We start from the raw sequence: 19,811 nt of genomic DNA on the forward strand, positions 1-19,811 counted from the left end.
AAAGATGTTAAACATTGTAAGTCAGATTATATGGTCTTTATTAAACTTGTCTCTAGTTGTTTGAAGTGATATTTTTTTGTAACCTTTCGAACCAAAATATAAATGGAATAATACTCCTAATGATATACTTTTTTTATTATTTTATCTTTTATTATCTTGCAGGAGAACTGGATATAGTACAAGGTTCTATAACCTCCAATGGAGATTATTCGTATGCATCTCAAGAGCCCTGGATTTTCTCGGCCACCATTAGACAAAACATCCTGTTTGGAGCTGACTTCGACAGAAAGAGGTACAAAGAAGTAATTCGAGTATGTGCCTTAGAACAGGACTTACACCAATTTCCACAAGGAGATTTTACCGTTGTTGGTGACAAAGGTGCTTCATTGAGTGGAGGACAAAAGGCCAGGATCAACTTGGCTAGAGCTGTTTATAGAAATAAAGATGTATATTTGCTAGACGATCCATTGTCTGCTGTAGATATCCATGTGTCAAAAGTGTTGTATGAAAAATGTATTAATGGATTTTTAAAAAATAAAACAAGGATTCTGGTAACACATCAAGTGCATTATTTAAAAAATGCCGATAAGATCATTATTTTAAATAACGTAAGTATAACTTTTCTAGCAATTGTCTTAACGTGTCCTAAAATTTTTAGCACAAAAGTAGTTTACGGAGTTTTTTAACAAATAAATTTATTGAAACATTAACTGGTTATAATAACTAACTCAATATTTAAATAATCAATACTTAACTAAACTAATCTAAATATTTGGAGTGACCCTTTCTCCTATACCAGACGCAAATTTCTTCGAAATATCTCTTAGGGCTGTTTTACATTATAAGAATTTTGAACGTTCGAGGGTTTTCTCTTGCGGTAGTTTTGACGCACTTGTCCTTTTCACACAATAAGAATTGAGTCGCACGAAGATATTTTGCTGTGTTGTTTGGTATATTAGTTTTATTTACACTTTGTGGCTGAGGTCGGTACATGATACGATGTCTGATATGTATCATTACGATGTATCATTACAAATGTGTATTTTTTGTCCATACTTTTGTCCTAATGTACTGTAATGCGTATTAGTCCAGAAAGCCACTGCGCATCCGCTAAGAAAAATATTCTAATTCGGATTGTTTGCACAATCTTACTCAAAAAGGACTCCTTTTAACAAATTTGCATGTTGCCAGGACCAAAAGGTGGTCAAAAATTTTTTAAACGTTTTTTTTTTGTTTTTTTCCTAAAATAATTTTTTTTGCATGGAAAAAAGTTTTTTTAGGTTTTTTGGATCATTCCAAACAGAAAAGGTCTTTAATGACTTTTCTCTAAAAATGATAGTTTTTGACATATAAGCGATTAAAAATTGAAAAATTGCGGAATCGGTCATTTTTAACCCTCAAAAACTATGTGAAAAACTGAAAATGTGAATGTTGCCAAGGTAGATAGATATTCTTTAAACATCGATTGATGAAATCCCGAAGAGTTTTTTGCAATACAATTTTCAAAACTCCTTTGTTTTTTAATTGCTAATCAAGCGTGCGCGACACTATTTTCCACCAACAGTATGGTGCAAATGAAAGGAATAAATTCGTTATTTCGTAAACCGGCGACTCTAAGGAAAAATCCCGAAACAGGTCGATTTTTATTTTTAAGTTATGATATTGTGGCATATATGGTATACTAGTGACGTTATCCGTCTGGGCGTGATGACGTAATTGATGATTTTTTTAAATGAGAATAGGGGTCGTGTGGTAGCTCATTTGAAATGTTCTTCAATTCTCTATTCAGTAATGTAAACATTTACATAATTATTTATACAGAGTGTCCTTCTACTTTTTTTTTGTCAAATAATTAATTTAATAAAAAAATTTTGGACACCCTTTATAAATAATTATGTAAATGTTTATATTACTGAATAGAAAATTGAAGAAACTTTCAAATGAGCTAGCACACGACCCCTATTCTCATTTAAAAAAATCATCGATTATGTCATCACGTCCAGATGGATGACGTCACTAGTATACCATATATGCCACAATATCCTAACTTAAAAATAAAAATCGACCTGTTTCGGGATTTTTCCTTAAAGTCGCCGGTTTACGAAATAACGAATTTATTCCTTTCATTTGCACCATACTGTCGGTGGAAAATAGTGTCGCGCACGCTTGATAATCAATTAAAAAACAAAGGAGTTTTGAATATTGTATTGCAAAAAACTCTTCTGGATTACATCAATCGATGTTTAAAGAATATCTACCTGCCTTGGAAACATTCAAATTTTCAGTTTTTCACATAGTTTTTGAGGGTTAAAAATGGCCGATTTCGCAATTTTTCAATCTTTAATCGCTTATATGTCAACAACTATCATTTTTAGAGAAAAGTCGCTAAAGACCTTTTCTGTTTGAAATGATCCAAAAAAACCTAAAAAAACTTTTTTCCATGCAAAAAAAATAATTTTAGGAAAAAAAAACAAAAAAAAACGTTTAAAAAATTTTTGACCACCTTTTGGTCCTGGCAACATGCAAATTTGTTAAAAGGAGTCCTTTTTGAGTAAGATTGTGCAAAAAATCCGAATTAGAATATTTTTCCTAGCGGATGCGCAGTGGCTTTCTGGACTATATTTAGTTCATTTGTAATTTCTATTTTGTCAGTTATTATTTCTTATGTTTTTAATTAAAAGTCTTAATTTGTTTCTATAATCGTTATTCTACTAAGTTATTTGTGGGATCTTGTATTAGCTCATCTAATTAGCTCATACAATATGTAATAAACTATTCTAAATGGGAAATAAGCCGCAATTGAACTAAAAAAATGATTTTATTAACGTTTCGACATCCGATTTGGGCATCGACACGTTAATAAAATTATTTTTTTAGTTAAATTTTGGCTTATTTCCCATTTATAATAGTTAATTACAAAAATTCCACAAGAAAACAGCTTCAGCAAAACATTACAATCTATGTTTTTCATGTACAGAATTTAAAAGACCCTCTGTTATCCACTCATTTTTAAATGTTGTTCCCCTCGTTTTAAATATTGTTTTTAGATCATTTCACACAAGTTGTGACCGCCGCCCTACTCCTGTCTTCACCGAGTCGTTTACCCTAGAAAACTAAATATAATTTCGTAGAATAAAAGATATAGTTTTATTATATGAACCGAATTCATTGGGTCCATCCTATTAACGCAAAAAGATTCGATTTATATATTTTTATATTCACACATATTGATGGAATACCCTCTATACTCAACGTAAATTGCAACTATGTAAAATAAAGTTTATTATAATATACTTAGCAATTTTAATTATTGTTATCAGCAATATATAAATAATTTTGCTGTACTTACCAAATGAGATTTTGTCTGTATTACCTAATTCGTCAAATTCACTGTTAAGTGCACGGCATACACCATTCCAAGCATTGCTCGTCAAGTTTCTATCTTTATATATTTCTATTGTTTTGTCTCAAAGAACAGGTCTCGCTTCAATTATTGTTATTAATATTTCACTATTAATCTGAGACATCGTAATATAAAATATATGCACCTACTTGTCTTCAAACAGCCACAAAGTGTAAATGAAAATAATGTACCAAACAACCAAAGAAATTACCTTCGTGCGACTGAACGACAGTATCATATGAAAGGATGCATTATGCCGCTATATTACTGGGTGTGTATAGACGGCACGGCTGCCGTCTATTGTTGTAAGCGAGGGAAGGCATAAACACGGCGACTACACCGAACGTTCCAACCACCGTTTATTGAGAAAGGCTTCATATTATGATTATAATATGAGTCACCATTGGAATGTCGTCGTGAGTTCTAACCCTCGCTCGTTTAATTTCTTATAATGTGAAACAGCGCTTATGAGGTCCCGCGCGGAATTCAGTTCTTATTGGGATTTTTTCCAAAGTAACTCGAAATAGTTATTTTCCTAACAAGTGCAGAAAGTTATACTTTTCCGCACGCGACTGCAGTTTGCCGAACGACGCTAAGCGGGAGTTCGGCAAGCAGTCGAGTGCAGAAAAGAGACTTTCTGCAAGTGTTAGGAACAATATTTTTTCTACGATTCTTTAAAAAAATGACCAAATCATTTAATTTAATTAATATAAAACTACATACACAAATTAATTCTTTGACAAGGTTGTAAAAACTAAACTTTCAGCATAATTGGTTAGCATGACGACGATCTTGGTATCCATGACGACGATTCAAAACCATTGCTATTGTCTACTGATTTGACTTTCGAATATTATGTCAAAATAATTTTATTTCATCGATTTGTCGCGTTAATTTCATTAAAACAGGAACACAATAAGATACATTTGAAATAAAATAGTAAATAATATCTAAATATTAGTTTATTGCATGTATTATAATTATTTTAAGACCATATTAAAATATATTAATGCAGTGCGGAAAAGTAAAACGCGTGCGGAAAAGTAAAACTTTCTAAACTAAAACGCGTGCGCGAAAGTAGAGATTTTTGCACGCTCGTAGAAAAAAATTCTTTCCTATTCTCGAAAAAATTAACTTATTCCATAATTTTGAATCTCTTTGTATTTTTTAGGGAAAAATTGAAAATGAAGGAACCTTTAACGAACTAGTGAAAAGTGATAATGCATATGCGAAACTGCTTACTGCTGAACCAGAATTAAGTGAGGAAGAGAAAGCTAAAGAATTCGAATTAGTTAGACAAATTTCAAGGGTGTCTAAAAGGGTAGGTTATTAAAAAAATAAATTCGAAATTTAGGTATCTAATAATTTTTAATTTTCAGAGTCGAAAATCCTCTCTTGCCAGTGTAGTAAGCTCCAAAAGTTTTGTTGAAAGTATGTTAGAAGAAGAGGATGGTGACGACGACAGTTACGATGAATACGAAGATAAAAAACCAGAAATGAAAGATTTACAAGAGGAATCTTCTAAAGGAAAGGTTTTCGGTTCTCTTCTGATTCAATACTTTAGGAAAGGAGCAAACTTCTGCAATGTTGTGATGATGTTAAGTCTCTACGTTTTGGTCCAAGTTAGTGGAAGTCTAGTCGATTATTTTGTGAGCTTTTGGACCAGTATAGAAGATGCACGCGCTGCTCAAATTTTGGAGGCGAGTACACTCGATAATCTGAATTTTACTGGAGCCACAGATGTACCAAGTACTCTTTCCGATTACTTCACTGATGGTACTAGCACAGTTAGACCAAAACCCGTTTGGGAATCAGTTTTGGACTACGCAAATTGGAGCAGTGAAACGTGCCTTTATATCTACGGATCACTTATTCTTGTGGTAGTACTTCTAACACTTGCAAGATCATTTTCATTTTATTCTCTGGTGATGTCGTGTTCCAGAAACTTACATAAATACCTGTTTCAAGGGATCATTTACGCTAAAATGCGATTCTTTGATACGAATCCAAGTGGAAGAATTCTTAACAGATTTGCTAAAGATATTGGCCTTATTGACGAAGCTATACCAAGGGTTCTGTTAGATGGTGGATCGGTAAGTATTACTTTTGGATACATTACATAGTATGATCATTCTTTCTTACCTTGTTTGTATTTCAAATATCATCAGTCATATTTTGGAAAGTACCTATTGTGTTTAATAAGTTAATTCCTCTGTAGCTCTTCGCATCCGATTTGTCTCCCTTTTTTGGGAATACAATGCTTGATTAACTTGTAGTAAGTAGGGATCTAAAGTAGTCGGCTCATCACTTCTTCCGAATGTGTCTCGTATTTATTAGTTCCTTCATCTCTTTTCTTTTTCCTCTGATTATTCTCCATATTTCTCTTTCTTTTCCGCAGAAGGCGTGTTCCATCTGTTTTGAGAAGCTCTTCCAGTGCTCTCTTATTATAATACTATTAGAAGAACAACGAGGTTTTAAGTTGAGAATATCATACACCTACGCTGTATTTATAAGGCAAGTGTAAGAAAAATCACTAGAATACAACAAATGATTAAAATACGTACCAAAACAACAAACTAAACGTAAAAGCAAACAAAATATACTCTCCTAGAAAAAGCGTTTGAATGGAACAGATGGTCACGTTTATTTGTCCCTTACAGCTACTCAGTAGGAAAACAAAATCCTATACTGAAACGTTACAGGGCAATACCCTTCTATTAACAGCTATATTCTTTGGTAAAAGTAAAGGTAGAACTAATTGGCCCAATTGAAGCTGGCATTGGAATAAGACTGGAGGCTTACCTGAGCTTCCCATTGTTCAACCTGGTCTTGGATGTAAAAGTAATAACTAAATAAGGATACCAAATGGAAAAAAAAAAACTTAAATAAAATCTGCTATGGAGACAACGCAATCTACTAACCTCTAAAAGTGAAGATAATTTACAACGTATGCTGCACCAAATTTATTTAACCTTCAGAAAATTGAACATGTTAATTTCTCCAAAAAAGACAAAATGTATGATTATGCAACAAACGATGGAGTTTAAATATCCAGGAATCACACGAATAAGCTACGGATAGTTCGAAACAGAAGTGAAAGATTAAGTAAAGCTAGAGCAAATAAAGCTACAGGAGGCATGTATGAAACAATATAGAGAAGTAAAAATATCTACTCTTTTCTCTGTTTTTATTTTCGTATAGTATAATTGTTACAAGTCTTTTAAACTGAACCTTTTCTCTATATATTTCAAGCAGTTTCATTTTCCCCCCAATATTAGGTGTAAAACCAAATTAAGCGACTTTATTGTTTTGATTTGTTATTCCGCTGTCTCCTCTGTTTGGTTTTTTTTTATATCCTTTATATTACTTTTTATACTGACACCTGACAGTGTGCATCTCAAGTAAAAAGGAAAAGAAAAGTATGAGATAATTACCTTGTTGACTAAATAAATTATTTTTTTACTTCAGATGCTGCTTCAAATGGTTGGCTCTTTGGTACTTGTAGCTGTCGCTAATCCGTATGCTATAATTATGGCAGCTATTCTTGCAGTTTTGACAGGGTTGGTAAGAAAAATGTATTTATCTACATCCAAAAATATCAGAAGAGTTGAGGGAATACGTAAGTTATTGTCTATTATAAACAACTTATGTAAATCCGCAAATATATTAATAGTCCATTCTTTCACGGTTTTTGCTCTAAATTTTAAAAAACCGCTTGGATTGACATGAAATTTGGCATACGTATAGCTTACATGTCAAAGAAAAAAAGTGATATTGTGCCGGTGTGTGCTTTTGCCCTGGGGGTGACTTTCACCCCCTTTTGGGGGTGAAAAAATATATGTCCAAAATAAGTCCGAAAATGGGTAAACTGACTAATTTTAACTAACTTGTGTTCTATAGAGCTTTTTCGCCAAGTCAACACTTTTCGAGTTATTTGCGAGTGAATATGTTCATTTTTCAACAAAATAACCACATTTTTAGACGGTTTTTTGCAAGTAACTCAAAAAGTAAGTATTTTGTCGAAAAAAACGTTTTTAGCAAAAATATAGCCTATAAAAAAGTAAAAAAACTGGTGTACGCGTTAGGTCTTTGGATCTCGTAGAACCAGAGTTATAGCCAATGAAAAATAGATTCATATTCACCAAATTTCAAATAGAATATTTCGACGTGAAATATCCAAAAAATTAAGCAGTTTTTGGAGAAAACCCATTATAATTTTTTTAAATTGTTTAAACAAAGCTTTATTTCTGTTTTTACAAAAAGTTTCTAGCGTTAAATTTAAGCATGTTACGCTCAAAATAAAGTTGGTCCCTTTTGTTTTTGCAAAAAAAAAAATCGGGAAGACCACCCCCTAATTAGCAACTTAAATGAAATTAATCGTTACCGCTCCACAAATTATTTTACTTATGTTGTGTTTATATGATCTGTAAGTTTCATCGATTCAAAGTGCTTATTTTTGAAAAAATTTGGTTTCAAATTAAAATTTTTAAAAATTTTAATTTTGAAAAATATGCTTTTTTTCAAAATAACTTAAAAATTATTAGAGATACCAAAAATCTCGAAAAACAAAAAAGTCAGATTTGCTTTTCTGAATATCATGTATTTTTTTGTTTTTCTGTTAGACAAAAATTGATTAAGTTTGGTGTTTCTAAATTTGCATACATTCGTGATCACTGACTCGTTCAACCAATTTTAACTACAGCCCTTTCAATAATAAGGACTTTGAACCGATAAAACTTACAGATCATAAAAACAATATATACACGAGTCAAGAAACTTATGAAGTCGTAACGATTAAGTTCATTTAAGATACTAATTAGGGGGTGATTTTCTCAATTTTTTTACCAAAACCAAAAGGGACTAACTTTATTTTGAGCGTAACTTGTTTAAATTGGATGCTAGAAATTTTTTTTATAAAACAAAAATGAAGCTTTTTTTAAACACTTTAAATAAGTTGTAATGAGTTTTCCCCGAAATGTGCTTCATTTTTGGTTATTTCACGTTAAAATATTCCATTTGGAATTTGACGAATATGAACCTATTTTTCATTAGCTATAACTTTGCTTCTACTAGGTGTAGAGACGTGATATATACACCATTTTTTTAAATTTTTTACAGGCTATATTTTTGCTAAGAATGTTTTTTCGACAAAATTCTTACTATTTGAATTATTTGCGAAAAACCGTCTAAAAGCGTGGTTATTTTGTTGAAAAAATGAACATGTTCACTGCCAAATAACTCAAAAAGTATTGACTTGGTGAAAAACCTCTATAGAACAAAAGTTACTTAAAATTAGCCAGTTTATCCATTTCCTGACTTTTTTTGGACGAATATTTTTTCACCCCCATAAGGGGGGTGAAAACCACCCCCAGGGCAAAAGCACATTTCGGCACAATATCACTTTTTTTCTTTGACTTGTTAGCTATGTGTATGCCAAATTGCATGTCAATCCAAGCGGTTCTTTAAAATTTAGAGGTTTTGCAATAGTTTACCGTTAGAGAACGGACTATAAAGTAATGTTTAGTAAAACGAAAATATTTAAGAAATCTTTCATACACAGGGTGTCCAGAAACTCTACCGACAAACGAAGGCAGGAGATTCTTCAGATAATTTTAAGATAATTTAACCCAATTCACTTAGTCCGAAAATGCTAGGGAGCTAGAGCTCTTTGAAGATGGCGTCTTGTAATTAGTTTCTCTTAAATACCTCCAGAACGCCTCTATTTAGAAAAACAAAAATTGGTGCGCGTATTTATTTTCAAGATATAAATCTAATCCATCCATTGCAAATTTCTAGTACCGATCATAGGCGTCCGTTTTGGGTAGGGCAACGGTTATTTTATCGCATAACTTTTTTATCTTTAATTTTTATGCATTTCTGATACTGGATTATTAAATTGGGAAGTATTTTAGTACTAAAAGGTACTCTGGTTTTAAATCGGTATGACACACCGTTTTCTAGAAAAATCGATATGAAAACTTTTCGCTTTTTGAATTAAAAAAAAATTCAAAAAAAACTGTTTAGAAAGACGAAAACTGGTACATTTATTTATATTCCAGAGATAAATCGATGTCATTAATTGCGAATTTCTAGTACTGGTCATAGGCGTCCGTTTTGGGTAGGTCAACAGTTATTTTATAGCATAACTTTTTTGTCTTGAATTTTTGAGCATTTTTGGCATTAGATTATTAAATTATGAGTTATTCGAGTACTCAAAATTACTCTTACTTTATGTTGGTAAAATACTTCGTTTTTTGTTGAAAAGTTCTTTCAATTTTTTTTCAAATTCCAAAAACGAAAAACTTTCAAATCGATTTTTTTAGAAAACGGTGTGTCCTACCGACTTAAATCAAGAGTACCTTTTAGTACTAGAATATCTCACAATTTAATAATCGGGTTTCAAAAATGCATACCAGTTAAGGACAAAAAAGTTATGTGATAAAATACCCGTTGCTCTACCCAAAACGCACGTCTATGACCGGTACTAGAAATTTGCAATGGATGGAATCGATTCATGTCTGAAAAGTAAATATGCATGCAAATTTTTGTTTTTCTAAATAGAAGCGTTCTGGGGGTATTAAGGAAAAACTAATTTCATGACGCCATCTTCAAAGAGCTCTAGCTCCATTAAGAAGCATTTTCGGACTAGGTGAATTGGGTTAAATTGTCTTAAAATTATCTGAGGAATCTCCTGTCTTCGTTTGTCGGTAGAGTTTCTGGACACCCTGTATATTAACACAATTTAAAAGCAAGAAGTGTGTTTTCATTAAATTGTGTATTTGACCTTTCTTCTTCCTAACTTGCCCTATCAAGTCTCCTTGACGTTGGCGATTAACATGGCGAAACTGTATCTGTCTCGAGCTATTCTAAATAGGTGTTCTGCTTTCTTTATTCCTGTCTACTCCCTGATATTCTTCAACCAAGGGGCCTGCTTTCTACCAATTCCTCTGCATCCTTCGATTTTACTCATCATATTAAGTTGAAGAACATTTTACCGGTCTCCCCTTACTACGTGTCCAAAATAGGCCATCTTTCTATATTTGATGTTATCAAGCAGCTCGCGGGCAGCATTTGATCTCTTAAGGACTGGCACTTTTGTCAGCATAGCCGTCTATGGTATTTTCAGTATACGTCTGGGGAGCCACCTTTCGTAGGCCTCCAAACGATTAATGGGCGACATTTTTAATGTCCATGTTTCGACAGCATACAAGAGGACTAACCAAATATAACATTTAATAATGCGCTTTCGAAGTTGAAGTTGCAAGTTATCATGACAGAAGAATGACCTCATTTTTAATAATGTCGTGCGGTCTATCTCGATTCTACATTTTATCTCTATATCTGGATCTAGTTGTTCAGTAATATGGCAACCAAGATATTTAAAACTGGATACTCTTTGAATTATATAACCATCAACATATAACCGTGAATTTTGATGGGCCAAACGGCTAAATACCATTTATTTTGTTTTTGAGCAGTTTATGTTTAGGCCAAACTCTCTTCCCACTGTGTCAATGACATTTAAAAGGTGTTTAATAATTTAATCCATTCATATCATCACTTAAAATAACTGTATCGCCTGCATATCTGATTTTATTTATCAGAATTTCATTAACTTTCACACACCATTCCAAATTATGCAGCGCTTCCTTAAATAGTCTATCTGAATATAAATTGAATAACAGTGGGGACAGTATACAACCAGTTTTTCGTTGGGGACAGTTTTTCGTTTTCTGAATTTGGAAAAAAATTTAAAAAAAAAATTTAAAAAAAAAACGGTGTATTTTATCAACTTAAAGCAAGAGTACCTTTTAGTACTAGAATACCTCATAATTTAATAATGTAGTGTCAAAAATTCTTAAAAATTAAAGGCAAAAAAGTTATGCAATAAAATAACCGTTGACCTACCCAAAACGGACGCATATTTCCTGTACTAGAAATTCGCAATTAATGAAATCGATTCATCTCTGAAATATAAATAAACGTACCAGTTTTCGTTTTTCTAAATCGTTTTTTTTTTATTTTTTTTTTGATATTCAAAAAACGAAAAATTTTAAAATCGATTTTTCTAGAAAACTCTGTATCCTATCGACTTAAAGCAAAAGTACCTTTTAGTACTACAAAACCTTACATTTTAATAATCCAGACTCAAAAATGCTTAAAAATTAAAAACAAAAAAGTTATGCGGTAATATCTGTTGCCCTACCCAAAACGGACGCCTATGACCGGTACTAGAAATTTGCAATAGATGGAGTCGATTTATCTCTGAAAGATAAATACGTGTATTCATTTTCGTTTTTCTAAATAGAAGCGTTCTGGAGATATTTAAGAAAAACTAATTACCAGACGCAACCTTCAAATAGCTCTAGTTCCTTTAGGAAGCATTTGCGGACTAGGTGAATTGGGTTAAATTGTCTTGAAATTATCTGAGGAATCTCCTGTCTTCGTTTGTCGGTAGAGTTTCTGGACACCCTGTATATAGAACATATCCTACCAGTGCTGACATATGGGTCAGAAACATGGACCATCCCCAGATGCAAACAGGCTGCTCGTCTTCGAAAGCACGAAACTAAGAAGAATAATGGGCGCTATATGTGAGAATGTTATTTGGAGAAGGCGATATAATTTCGAACTGTACAAGAAGATTAAAGAAATAGTAAATGGTAGAGATGTAATATCTTTTATAAAAATAGCTATGCTTAGATGGGCTGGACATATTATGTCAGGAGCAAATGAAAATTACCCGCCTAAGCGAACCCTATTACCTGTATCAGAAGGAAATAGGAGTAGAGCTAGACCAAGATTTATATGAGGAAACGAGAGGAAGATTGGATTAGCAAATTATCAATGGTTGGCGGTTAATATAAACGACTAACAAAATAGACTGAGGAAGTTCGGGGCTCAACTAGGTCTGTAGCACCACAGTTAATGTTGAGAATAAGACGAACATACTGCAATCGTACAGATTGAGACGCTAAAGGAACTCCCAGAAAAATAGTCATTCAAGCATCCTTCGAAAAATCTTAATCTATTGGCAACAGGCTCAATACCAACACAAAAAATCATCGTGTTAGACAAACAGAAGATGAATATAGACAACAGTCGATCAAAACAGTTGAAAAAAACTCGAACATAGATACCGAATACAAGTCTCGAACAGAATCCAGAAAAAGGCGTATGAAGTTTTTTTGATATATATTCAAAAAGACTACCAGGAAATAGTCTAACACAAGAAATACTGAAGTAGTTCACTCCATTCAAAACAATCAACACCAAGTATCAAACATCGCAGATAGTCCTGAAAGCCACTCCGCATCCGCTAGGAAAAATATTCCGATTCGGATTTTTTGCACAATCTTACTCAAAAAGTACCCGTTTTAACAAATTTGCATGTTGCCAAGACCAAAAGTGGGTCAAAAAATGTTTAAACGTTTTTTTTTCCTAAAATTATTGATTTTCCATGGAAAAAAATTTATTTAGGTTTTTTGGATCATTCCAAACAGAAAAGGTCTTTAGTGAATTTTCTGTAAAGTTGTTAGTTTTTGACATATTAGCGATTAAAAATTTAAAAATTGCGAAATCGGCCATTTTTAACCCTCAAAAACTATGTGAAAAACTGAAAATTTGAATGTTGCCAAGGTAGGTAGATGTAGATATTCTTTAAACATCGGGTGATGAAATCCCGAAGAGTTTTTTGCAATACAATAATCAAAACTCCTTTGTTTTTTAATTGCTAATCAAGCGTGCGTGACACTATTTTCCACCGTTGCATGTGTATACAGTATGATGCAAATGAAAGGAATAAATTCGTTATTTCGTAAACCAACGACTTTAAGGAAAAATCCCTAAACAAGTCGATTTTTATTTTTAAGTTATGATATTTTATTGTGGCATATACGGTATACTACTGACCTCATCCATCTGGGCGTGATGACGTAATCGATGATTTTTTTAAATGAGAATAGGGGTCGTGTGCTAGCTCATTTGAAAGGTTCTTTAATTCTCTATTCAGTAATATAAACATTTACATAATTATTTATACAGGGTGACCAAAAAAGTTTTTAATTAAATTATTTGAAAAAAAAAACAAGAATGTATGTAATTTATTTAATTCAAAATACATTTTACTGTTACCAGAAAACTAAAAAATGTTTATTTCACAAATAAACATTGCTTTTCGATTAAATTCAATGTTCAAGCCAGCTCTCGCCAGCCACTTGATTCTTGGAAGTTTGAACATTAAATCTAAGCGAAAAGCAATGTTTATTTGTGAGATACACTTTGTTTTCTGATTTGTGAAAGCAGTAAAATGTATTTTGAATTAAATAAATTACATACATTCTTCTTTTTTTATCAAATAATTTAATTTAATAAAAATTTTTTGAACACCCTGTATAAAGAATTATGTAAATGTTTATAATACTGACTAGAGAATTGAAGAACCTTTTAAATGAGCTAGCACACGACCCCTAATCTCATTTAAAAAAATTATCGATTACGTCATCACGCCCAGATGGATGACGTCACTAGTATACCATACATGCCACAATATCATAACTTAAATATAAAAATCGACCTGTTTCGGAATTTTTCCTTAAAGTTGCCGGTTTACGAAATAACGAATTTATTCCTTTCATTTGCATCATACTGTACTTATAAGTGTATACACATACACTTGCAACGGTGGAAACGCACGCTTGATTAGCAATTAAAAAACAAAGGAGTTTTGAATATTGTATTGAAAAAAACTCTTCTGGACTTCACTAATCGATGTTTAAAGAATATATACCTACCTTGGCAACATTCAAATTTTTAGTTGTTCACATAGTTTTTGAGGGTTAAAAATGGCCGATTTCGCAATTTTTTAATCGCTTATATGTCAAAAACTATCAACTTTAGAGAAAAGTCACTAAAGACCTTTTCTATTTGTAATGATCCAAAAAACCTAAAAAACTTTGTTCCATGCAAAAAAAAAATTTAAGAAAAAAAAACATTTAAAAAATTTTTGACCCACTTTTGGTCCTGGCAACATGCAAATTTGTTAAAAGGGGTCCTTTTTGAGTAAGATTGTGCAAAAAACCCGAATCGGAATATTTTTCCTAGCTGATGCGCAGTGGCTTTCTGGACTACGAAAAAAAAATAGATAAACAGCACATAACGCCAAAGCAAATTAATCGGATGCAACACAGATCAAAATGGTCAAAAGAAGAAAAACGTTGTTTTGCAGGAGTTATGTGTGAATACGAGGCCAATAATAAAGAAAACACTAAACAGCAACTTATTACCATTGCTTATCGCCTGCATTTAAGGGGAGTCTTTTAAAATTTTATTTATAAAAACTTCAGCACTCTAACTTATTTCCAATTTTGAATGACACTTGCTGTCAACAATTTCAGTTCTCTTATTAGTGGTAATTTACTATGTGTTTAGTTCATGGTTACTGAATATTTTTAAATTTTATTTTAGTATAGTTTATATTATAAAATATCATGACACATCATCCAAATTATAATATGTTTTTCCTTGTTTTAGTAAGAAGTCCAATATATACACACCTTAATTCAACTCTGCAAGGATTACCAACAATCAGAGCACTTAGGACCGAGAAGACTTTGCAAAGAGAATTCGACAAACTTCAAGATTACCACATAAGTGTATCATTTATGTCCATTGCTTGTGGTTCGGCCTTTGGATTCACTTTGGACATGTTTTCATGCATCTTCATTACTGTACTGATCTTTAGTATTCTTACATTTGACGAAGGTAACAAGTTCTATATTTTCTGTATTAACCTCCTTAACAATATTATTTTTTAGCTATGGGTATCACTGGTGGTGCCGTTGGTTTGGCAATATCCCAAGCTTCCTCTCTAACGGGTATGATCCAATTCGCCATGAGAATTACAGCAAACATTTCGAATCAGTTATTATCTGTGGAGAGAGTTCTAGAATATAAGCAACTTTCACCAGAACCTGATCCAACAAAGCCGAAACCGTTACCGAAAAACTGGCCTCTTTCCGGAAAAATTGAGTTTAAATCAATGAAACTAAAATACTTTGAGGATGGACCTACTATTATAAAGGATTTATCGCTACAGATTAGGGACAAAGAAAAGGTAATATTTAGAGATATTCAAAACTACTAATAATATATTTAATCGGTATAAAACAAAATCTTGCAAAAGTCCCCGATCCAAAACTTTTGAGAATCTTTTGAAGATTATCACGTATGAGATGTAGGAGAAGAATATTAAAGAAGAATATTAAAACACTTAATTAGAAACATAATGAAATATCATGCTGCTTTTTTGTCGTTAACTTATTATACAGGGTGATTGGTTAGTGTGGTAAAGCTCCGTAGATCCGTTTATAGTAATAGATAGCGATAAAAGTTAAAAACAGAAATTGTAGCCCACTTTAAGCTTCACATTACAAAATTAGTTAGAATGTTAAAGGGTGTTCGATAACATAGTGGCAGACCAAACCTATGTTTTTTTAAATGGAACACTCTGTATTTTATTTTATATTCGAAATCTTCTTAACTTCTCCATTACAAAAATATAAAGGTTTGGTATGTTATGGATACTTAAAAGTTATAACCAATTTTATGTAAAAGTCGTAACAAGTTCAACTCCCTGTATAAATAAAAATAAGCACAACGGCAATTATTGAGATTGCTAATTTTCTTTATATTGAATACAGGGTGAGTCAAAGCGCAAGAACATTAATTTCTCAGTACCTAATTTTAAAAGGAACACCCTGTATTTTATATCACTATCTAAAAGTACCATTACCGTGCTTTAATTGAGTAGGGTCATTCCAAAGTAAATCTTATCCCTTCGAGAAAAATGTTGAAGAATTAGAAAAAACCATTTTTTTATTATCAGATGGTTCTTTTTGTATGAAACTTTTTAGTGTTCATTAATAATTCATAACATTAGTATACGTTAAGGTTTTTCAAATCGTTTTTGCGTCATTAGCTCAAAAAAACTAAATATAATTTGGATAAGACGCACTTTGGAACAACGCAGTGGATAAGAAGCTTTTTGGAATAACAATAATGTAGACAAAGGAAGTAGTGTGAACGAATATTTTTATTCGAAACAATAATCTTATACCTAAAACAGATTTTGGCTAAAATAACAATAATGTTATGGTCACATAAGCTAAAAAACAAAAACACTAAACACATTTTTTAGTTATTAAACTATTAATTCAGCAGGTTCTGGAAAATAACTTTCGCAGTAATCTCTCTTTGCTGCATATCTGAAACAAACGATTGATTGGATTGATAGAAGCAATACAGAAAAAATAATACTTGAATAAACAGTTTTATCGAATTACTAGTTATTTATAGCACAGATTTGACAGTAAACTAATAAAGCATATTTACCTGTTATATTTTTTTGTATTTTTGCCCACAGTTTTGGATTAGAAACCTTCTTTCTGCCACAACCTTTTAGTACTTCTTTAGGTGCTTCTTCCATAACAGTTTAAAATATTAAACACGTACTTTGTCGGTAAGAACAATAATTAGGTTTTACTTCACTAATTAAGTATAAAGAATTTACACTTTTTCAATAATAAACAGTAAAATAACCTAATCTAATCACGCAAGTTAAAACGTCAAAACGATCACGTGGCTAAAAATCGGAGGCAGCCATTGGCTGTAAAGGATAAGGTTCGCTTTGAGATGACACTGCTCGTGGATAACGCGCATTTTGGAAAGATGCGCAATATTTAGACTTATTTTATATAGAACAAGAGGCGATTTGCAACAGTATTTTGTTATAATAGTATGTCAAAATCAATGTTACAGCGATATTCAGTGCCAACTTAATTTTTATAAAAAATGGATGACCTTTGGAATGACCCTACTCAATTTGTATTAACATTCCCTATGACTAAATTTATTAGTTTTCGAGATATTTTCATTTTTCCATGGACCAGTAGCGTGGCAGCCCAGATTGACAGAATATAAACTGTACCGATTTTTTTGGGGTTACAGTGGAACCCCTATAAGTCGGTCTCCGATAACCTGGAAGTCCGGCTAACCCGGACCGATTTTGATCAGACAAAACAACTTTTTTTTTCAGTTTGACTGACTTTTTACCATGAAATGAACAATACTGAATACAACTGTACGTAATTTAGATGTACTGTGCATATGTATTTCTTGTTTTTTGCAATTATAATGGAGTTTATTTGTAAGTAGGCCGTATTTTATTCATTCTTACCATATTCTCCGGCTAACCCGGATTTTCGATAACTCGGATCGGCCGCGGTCCCGATTAATCCGACTTATCGAGGTTCCACTGTACTTTAAGAGTAAAGGAGCAAATATTTTACGGCTATCCCTTCTTTTTCTGCCTTTACACGGCAAATTACGTGTAGTAAAATTCTCACTGGTATGGATATGTAAACATTACTTGACAATGTCATGATTAACTTTAAAGAGATGGCTTTTGAATGTTCTTGGATAACTGTTACTTGCTTCAATTATTAATTCAGTTAATTAATATGATAATTTTTTCACTAACTATGTATTCAGTGATTGTAATAATTTATATACTGTATCACAAAAACTAATACTCAATTGAGAAAAGAAGAAAAGCGATAAAGTGATTTTTAATAACACAGAGTGGGCCAAATAAAAGTGTCCACCTCGATATTTGGCAGTATTTATTAGATTTTAAGAAAATGACGAAAAAGGTCGATTTTTGATCTAAGGGGGACACATTTTTACGGTAGGTACATACATCTGTCATTTGTCAACCCCCTTCCACATCCCCCACCCCTTATTTTTAAATAGGGAGTAGGGGTTGTGTGCTAACTCATTTGAAAGGTTATTCAATTCTCTATTCAGTAATATAAACATTAACATAATTTTTTATACAGAGTGTCTAAGAGAATTTTTTTAAATTAAATTAATTGACACAAAAAGAAGAAGTTATGTAATTTATTTAATTTAATATACATTCTACTGCTGTCACAAAACAGAAAAAAATGATTTTTGATAAATAAACATTGCTTTTTGCTTAATTTCAATGTTCAAGCTGCCACCCATCTGCCTCTTGGTAGGTTGAATATTGAATTTAAGCAACAAACAATATTTATTTATCAAATAAAAATTTTTTTCTGTTTTCTGTCAGCAGTAGAATGTATTTTGAGTAAAATAAACTACATACATTCTTCTTTTTGTATCAATTAATTAATTTAAAAAAATTTGTCTTGGATACCCTGTATAAAAAATTACTTTGGACTTTGTAAATACCATGTATAACATAACAAACCTTTATATTTTTGTAATGGTTAAGTTAAGAAGATTTCGACTATAAAATAAAATACAGGGTGTTCTATTTAAAACAACAAAAGCTTGGTCTGTCACTATGTTATCGAACACCCTGTAACATTTTAATTAATTTTGAAATGTGAAGCTCAAATTTGGCTACAATTTTTGTTATTAACTTTTATTGCTATCTATTACTATAAGGGATCTACGGAGCTTTACCCCACTAATCAATGACCCTGTAGGTATAGTAATATCTTGATTTTATGAACTTTTCTCCATTTCTCCCTATCTTCTAGCATTTCCACTCCTTCACACAGTAGAGTTCCAATGGTTATAGATATTTTTCTATATATAGTAAGCTTCTTAAGACGTGCCCAAAATAGCCTATTGTTTTTGCTTCTACTTGCATTCATATTATTGTGGTACATAGTTTATCCTTATTTTACGACAGCGGACAAAAGTTTACAGTCCAGTATGAGGATAGTGAGGTGCTAAGTTCTTTCGATATGGAGTCGAAGCCTTAAGAATGAAGCAAGCCACCGAAAAGAAGATCGAAATCTTCGAGATGTGGATTTACAGGAGGATATTGAAGATATCTTTTGTAAATCAAGCCACTGGTCAAGTCCTATAGCGCAAGAGAAAATAAAAAAGTGCATAACTAGTGAAACAACGTAGGCTTGTTCATCATAAACACATCCGTTATCCATGTATTTGCGGCAAATACATCGGCAACTTTTGCTTCTCCAACATTTTTTTGAAGGAATCTCGTGTACGATTTTTCCATCTGCAAAACCATCCGTTTGTCGCTTTGAAGATTTTATTAACCAAATGTTCGTCTATTTCTCCTTTTTCTTTTTCTTTTTCTGTAATATCATTTTAAAATCATCTAATTTCCAATGTATAATATTAGTCTGAATTTCCGATATGAATGAATCAGATCAAATTAAATTATTATAGAATGTCGTCGTTACCAAGCAACATAAACAAAATTTGTTTTATTTATTAATATTTTGTATGTATTTTGATAACGACTTCCGAAGTGGAAGTCGAAACGTCAATAAAATTAATTCCCAAATTAAATTATGGCTTATTTAACAATTACTATATAAATTAAAGA

General features: G+C 32.0%; 1 protein-coding gene across 1 annotated transcript in view; it reads left to right on the forward strand.

The window, feature by feature from the left end:
• The window catches only part of LOC114336774 (ATP-binding cassette sub-family C member 4), a 100,045-nt gene that overhangs the window by 47,901 nt on the left and 32,333 nt on the right, over positions 1–19,811 (forward strand). The window contains exons 8-13 of the mRNA XM_028287151.2: positions 163–608; positions 4,575–4,724; positions 4,783–5,496; positions 6,872–7,022; positions 14,936–15,166; positions 15,220–15,518. Coding sequence (XP_028142952.1) covers positions 163–608; positions 4,575–4,724; positions 4,783–5,496; positions 6,872–7,022; positions 14,936–15,166; positions 15,220–15,518 — 1,991 coding nt within the window. The remainder of the gene's footprint in view (positions 1–162; positions 609–4,574; positions 4,725–4,782; positions 5,497–6,871; positions 7,023–14,935; positions 15,167–15,219; positions 15,519–19,811) is intronic.

Source organism: Diabrotica virgifera, chromosome 4 (assembly GCF_917563875.1).
Source record: "Diabrotica virgifera virgifera chromosome 4, PGI_DIABVI_V3a".
Lineage (NCBI taxonomy): Eukaryota > Metazoa > Arthropoda > Insecta > Coleoptera > Chrysomelidae > Diabrotica > Diabrotica virgifera.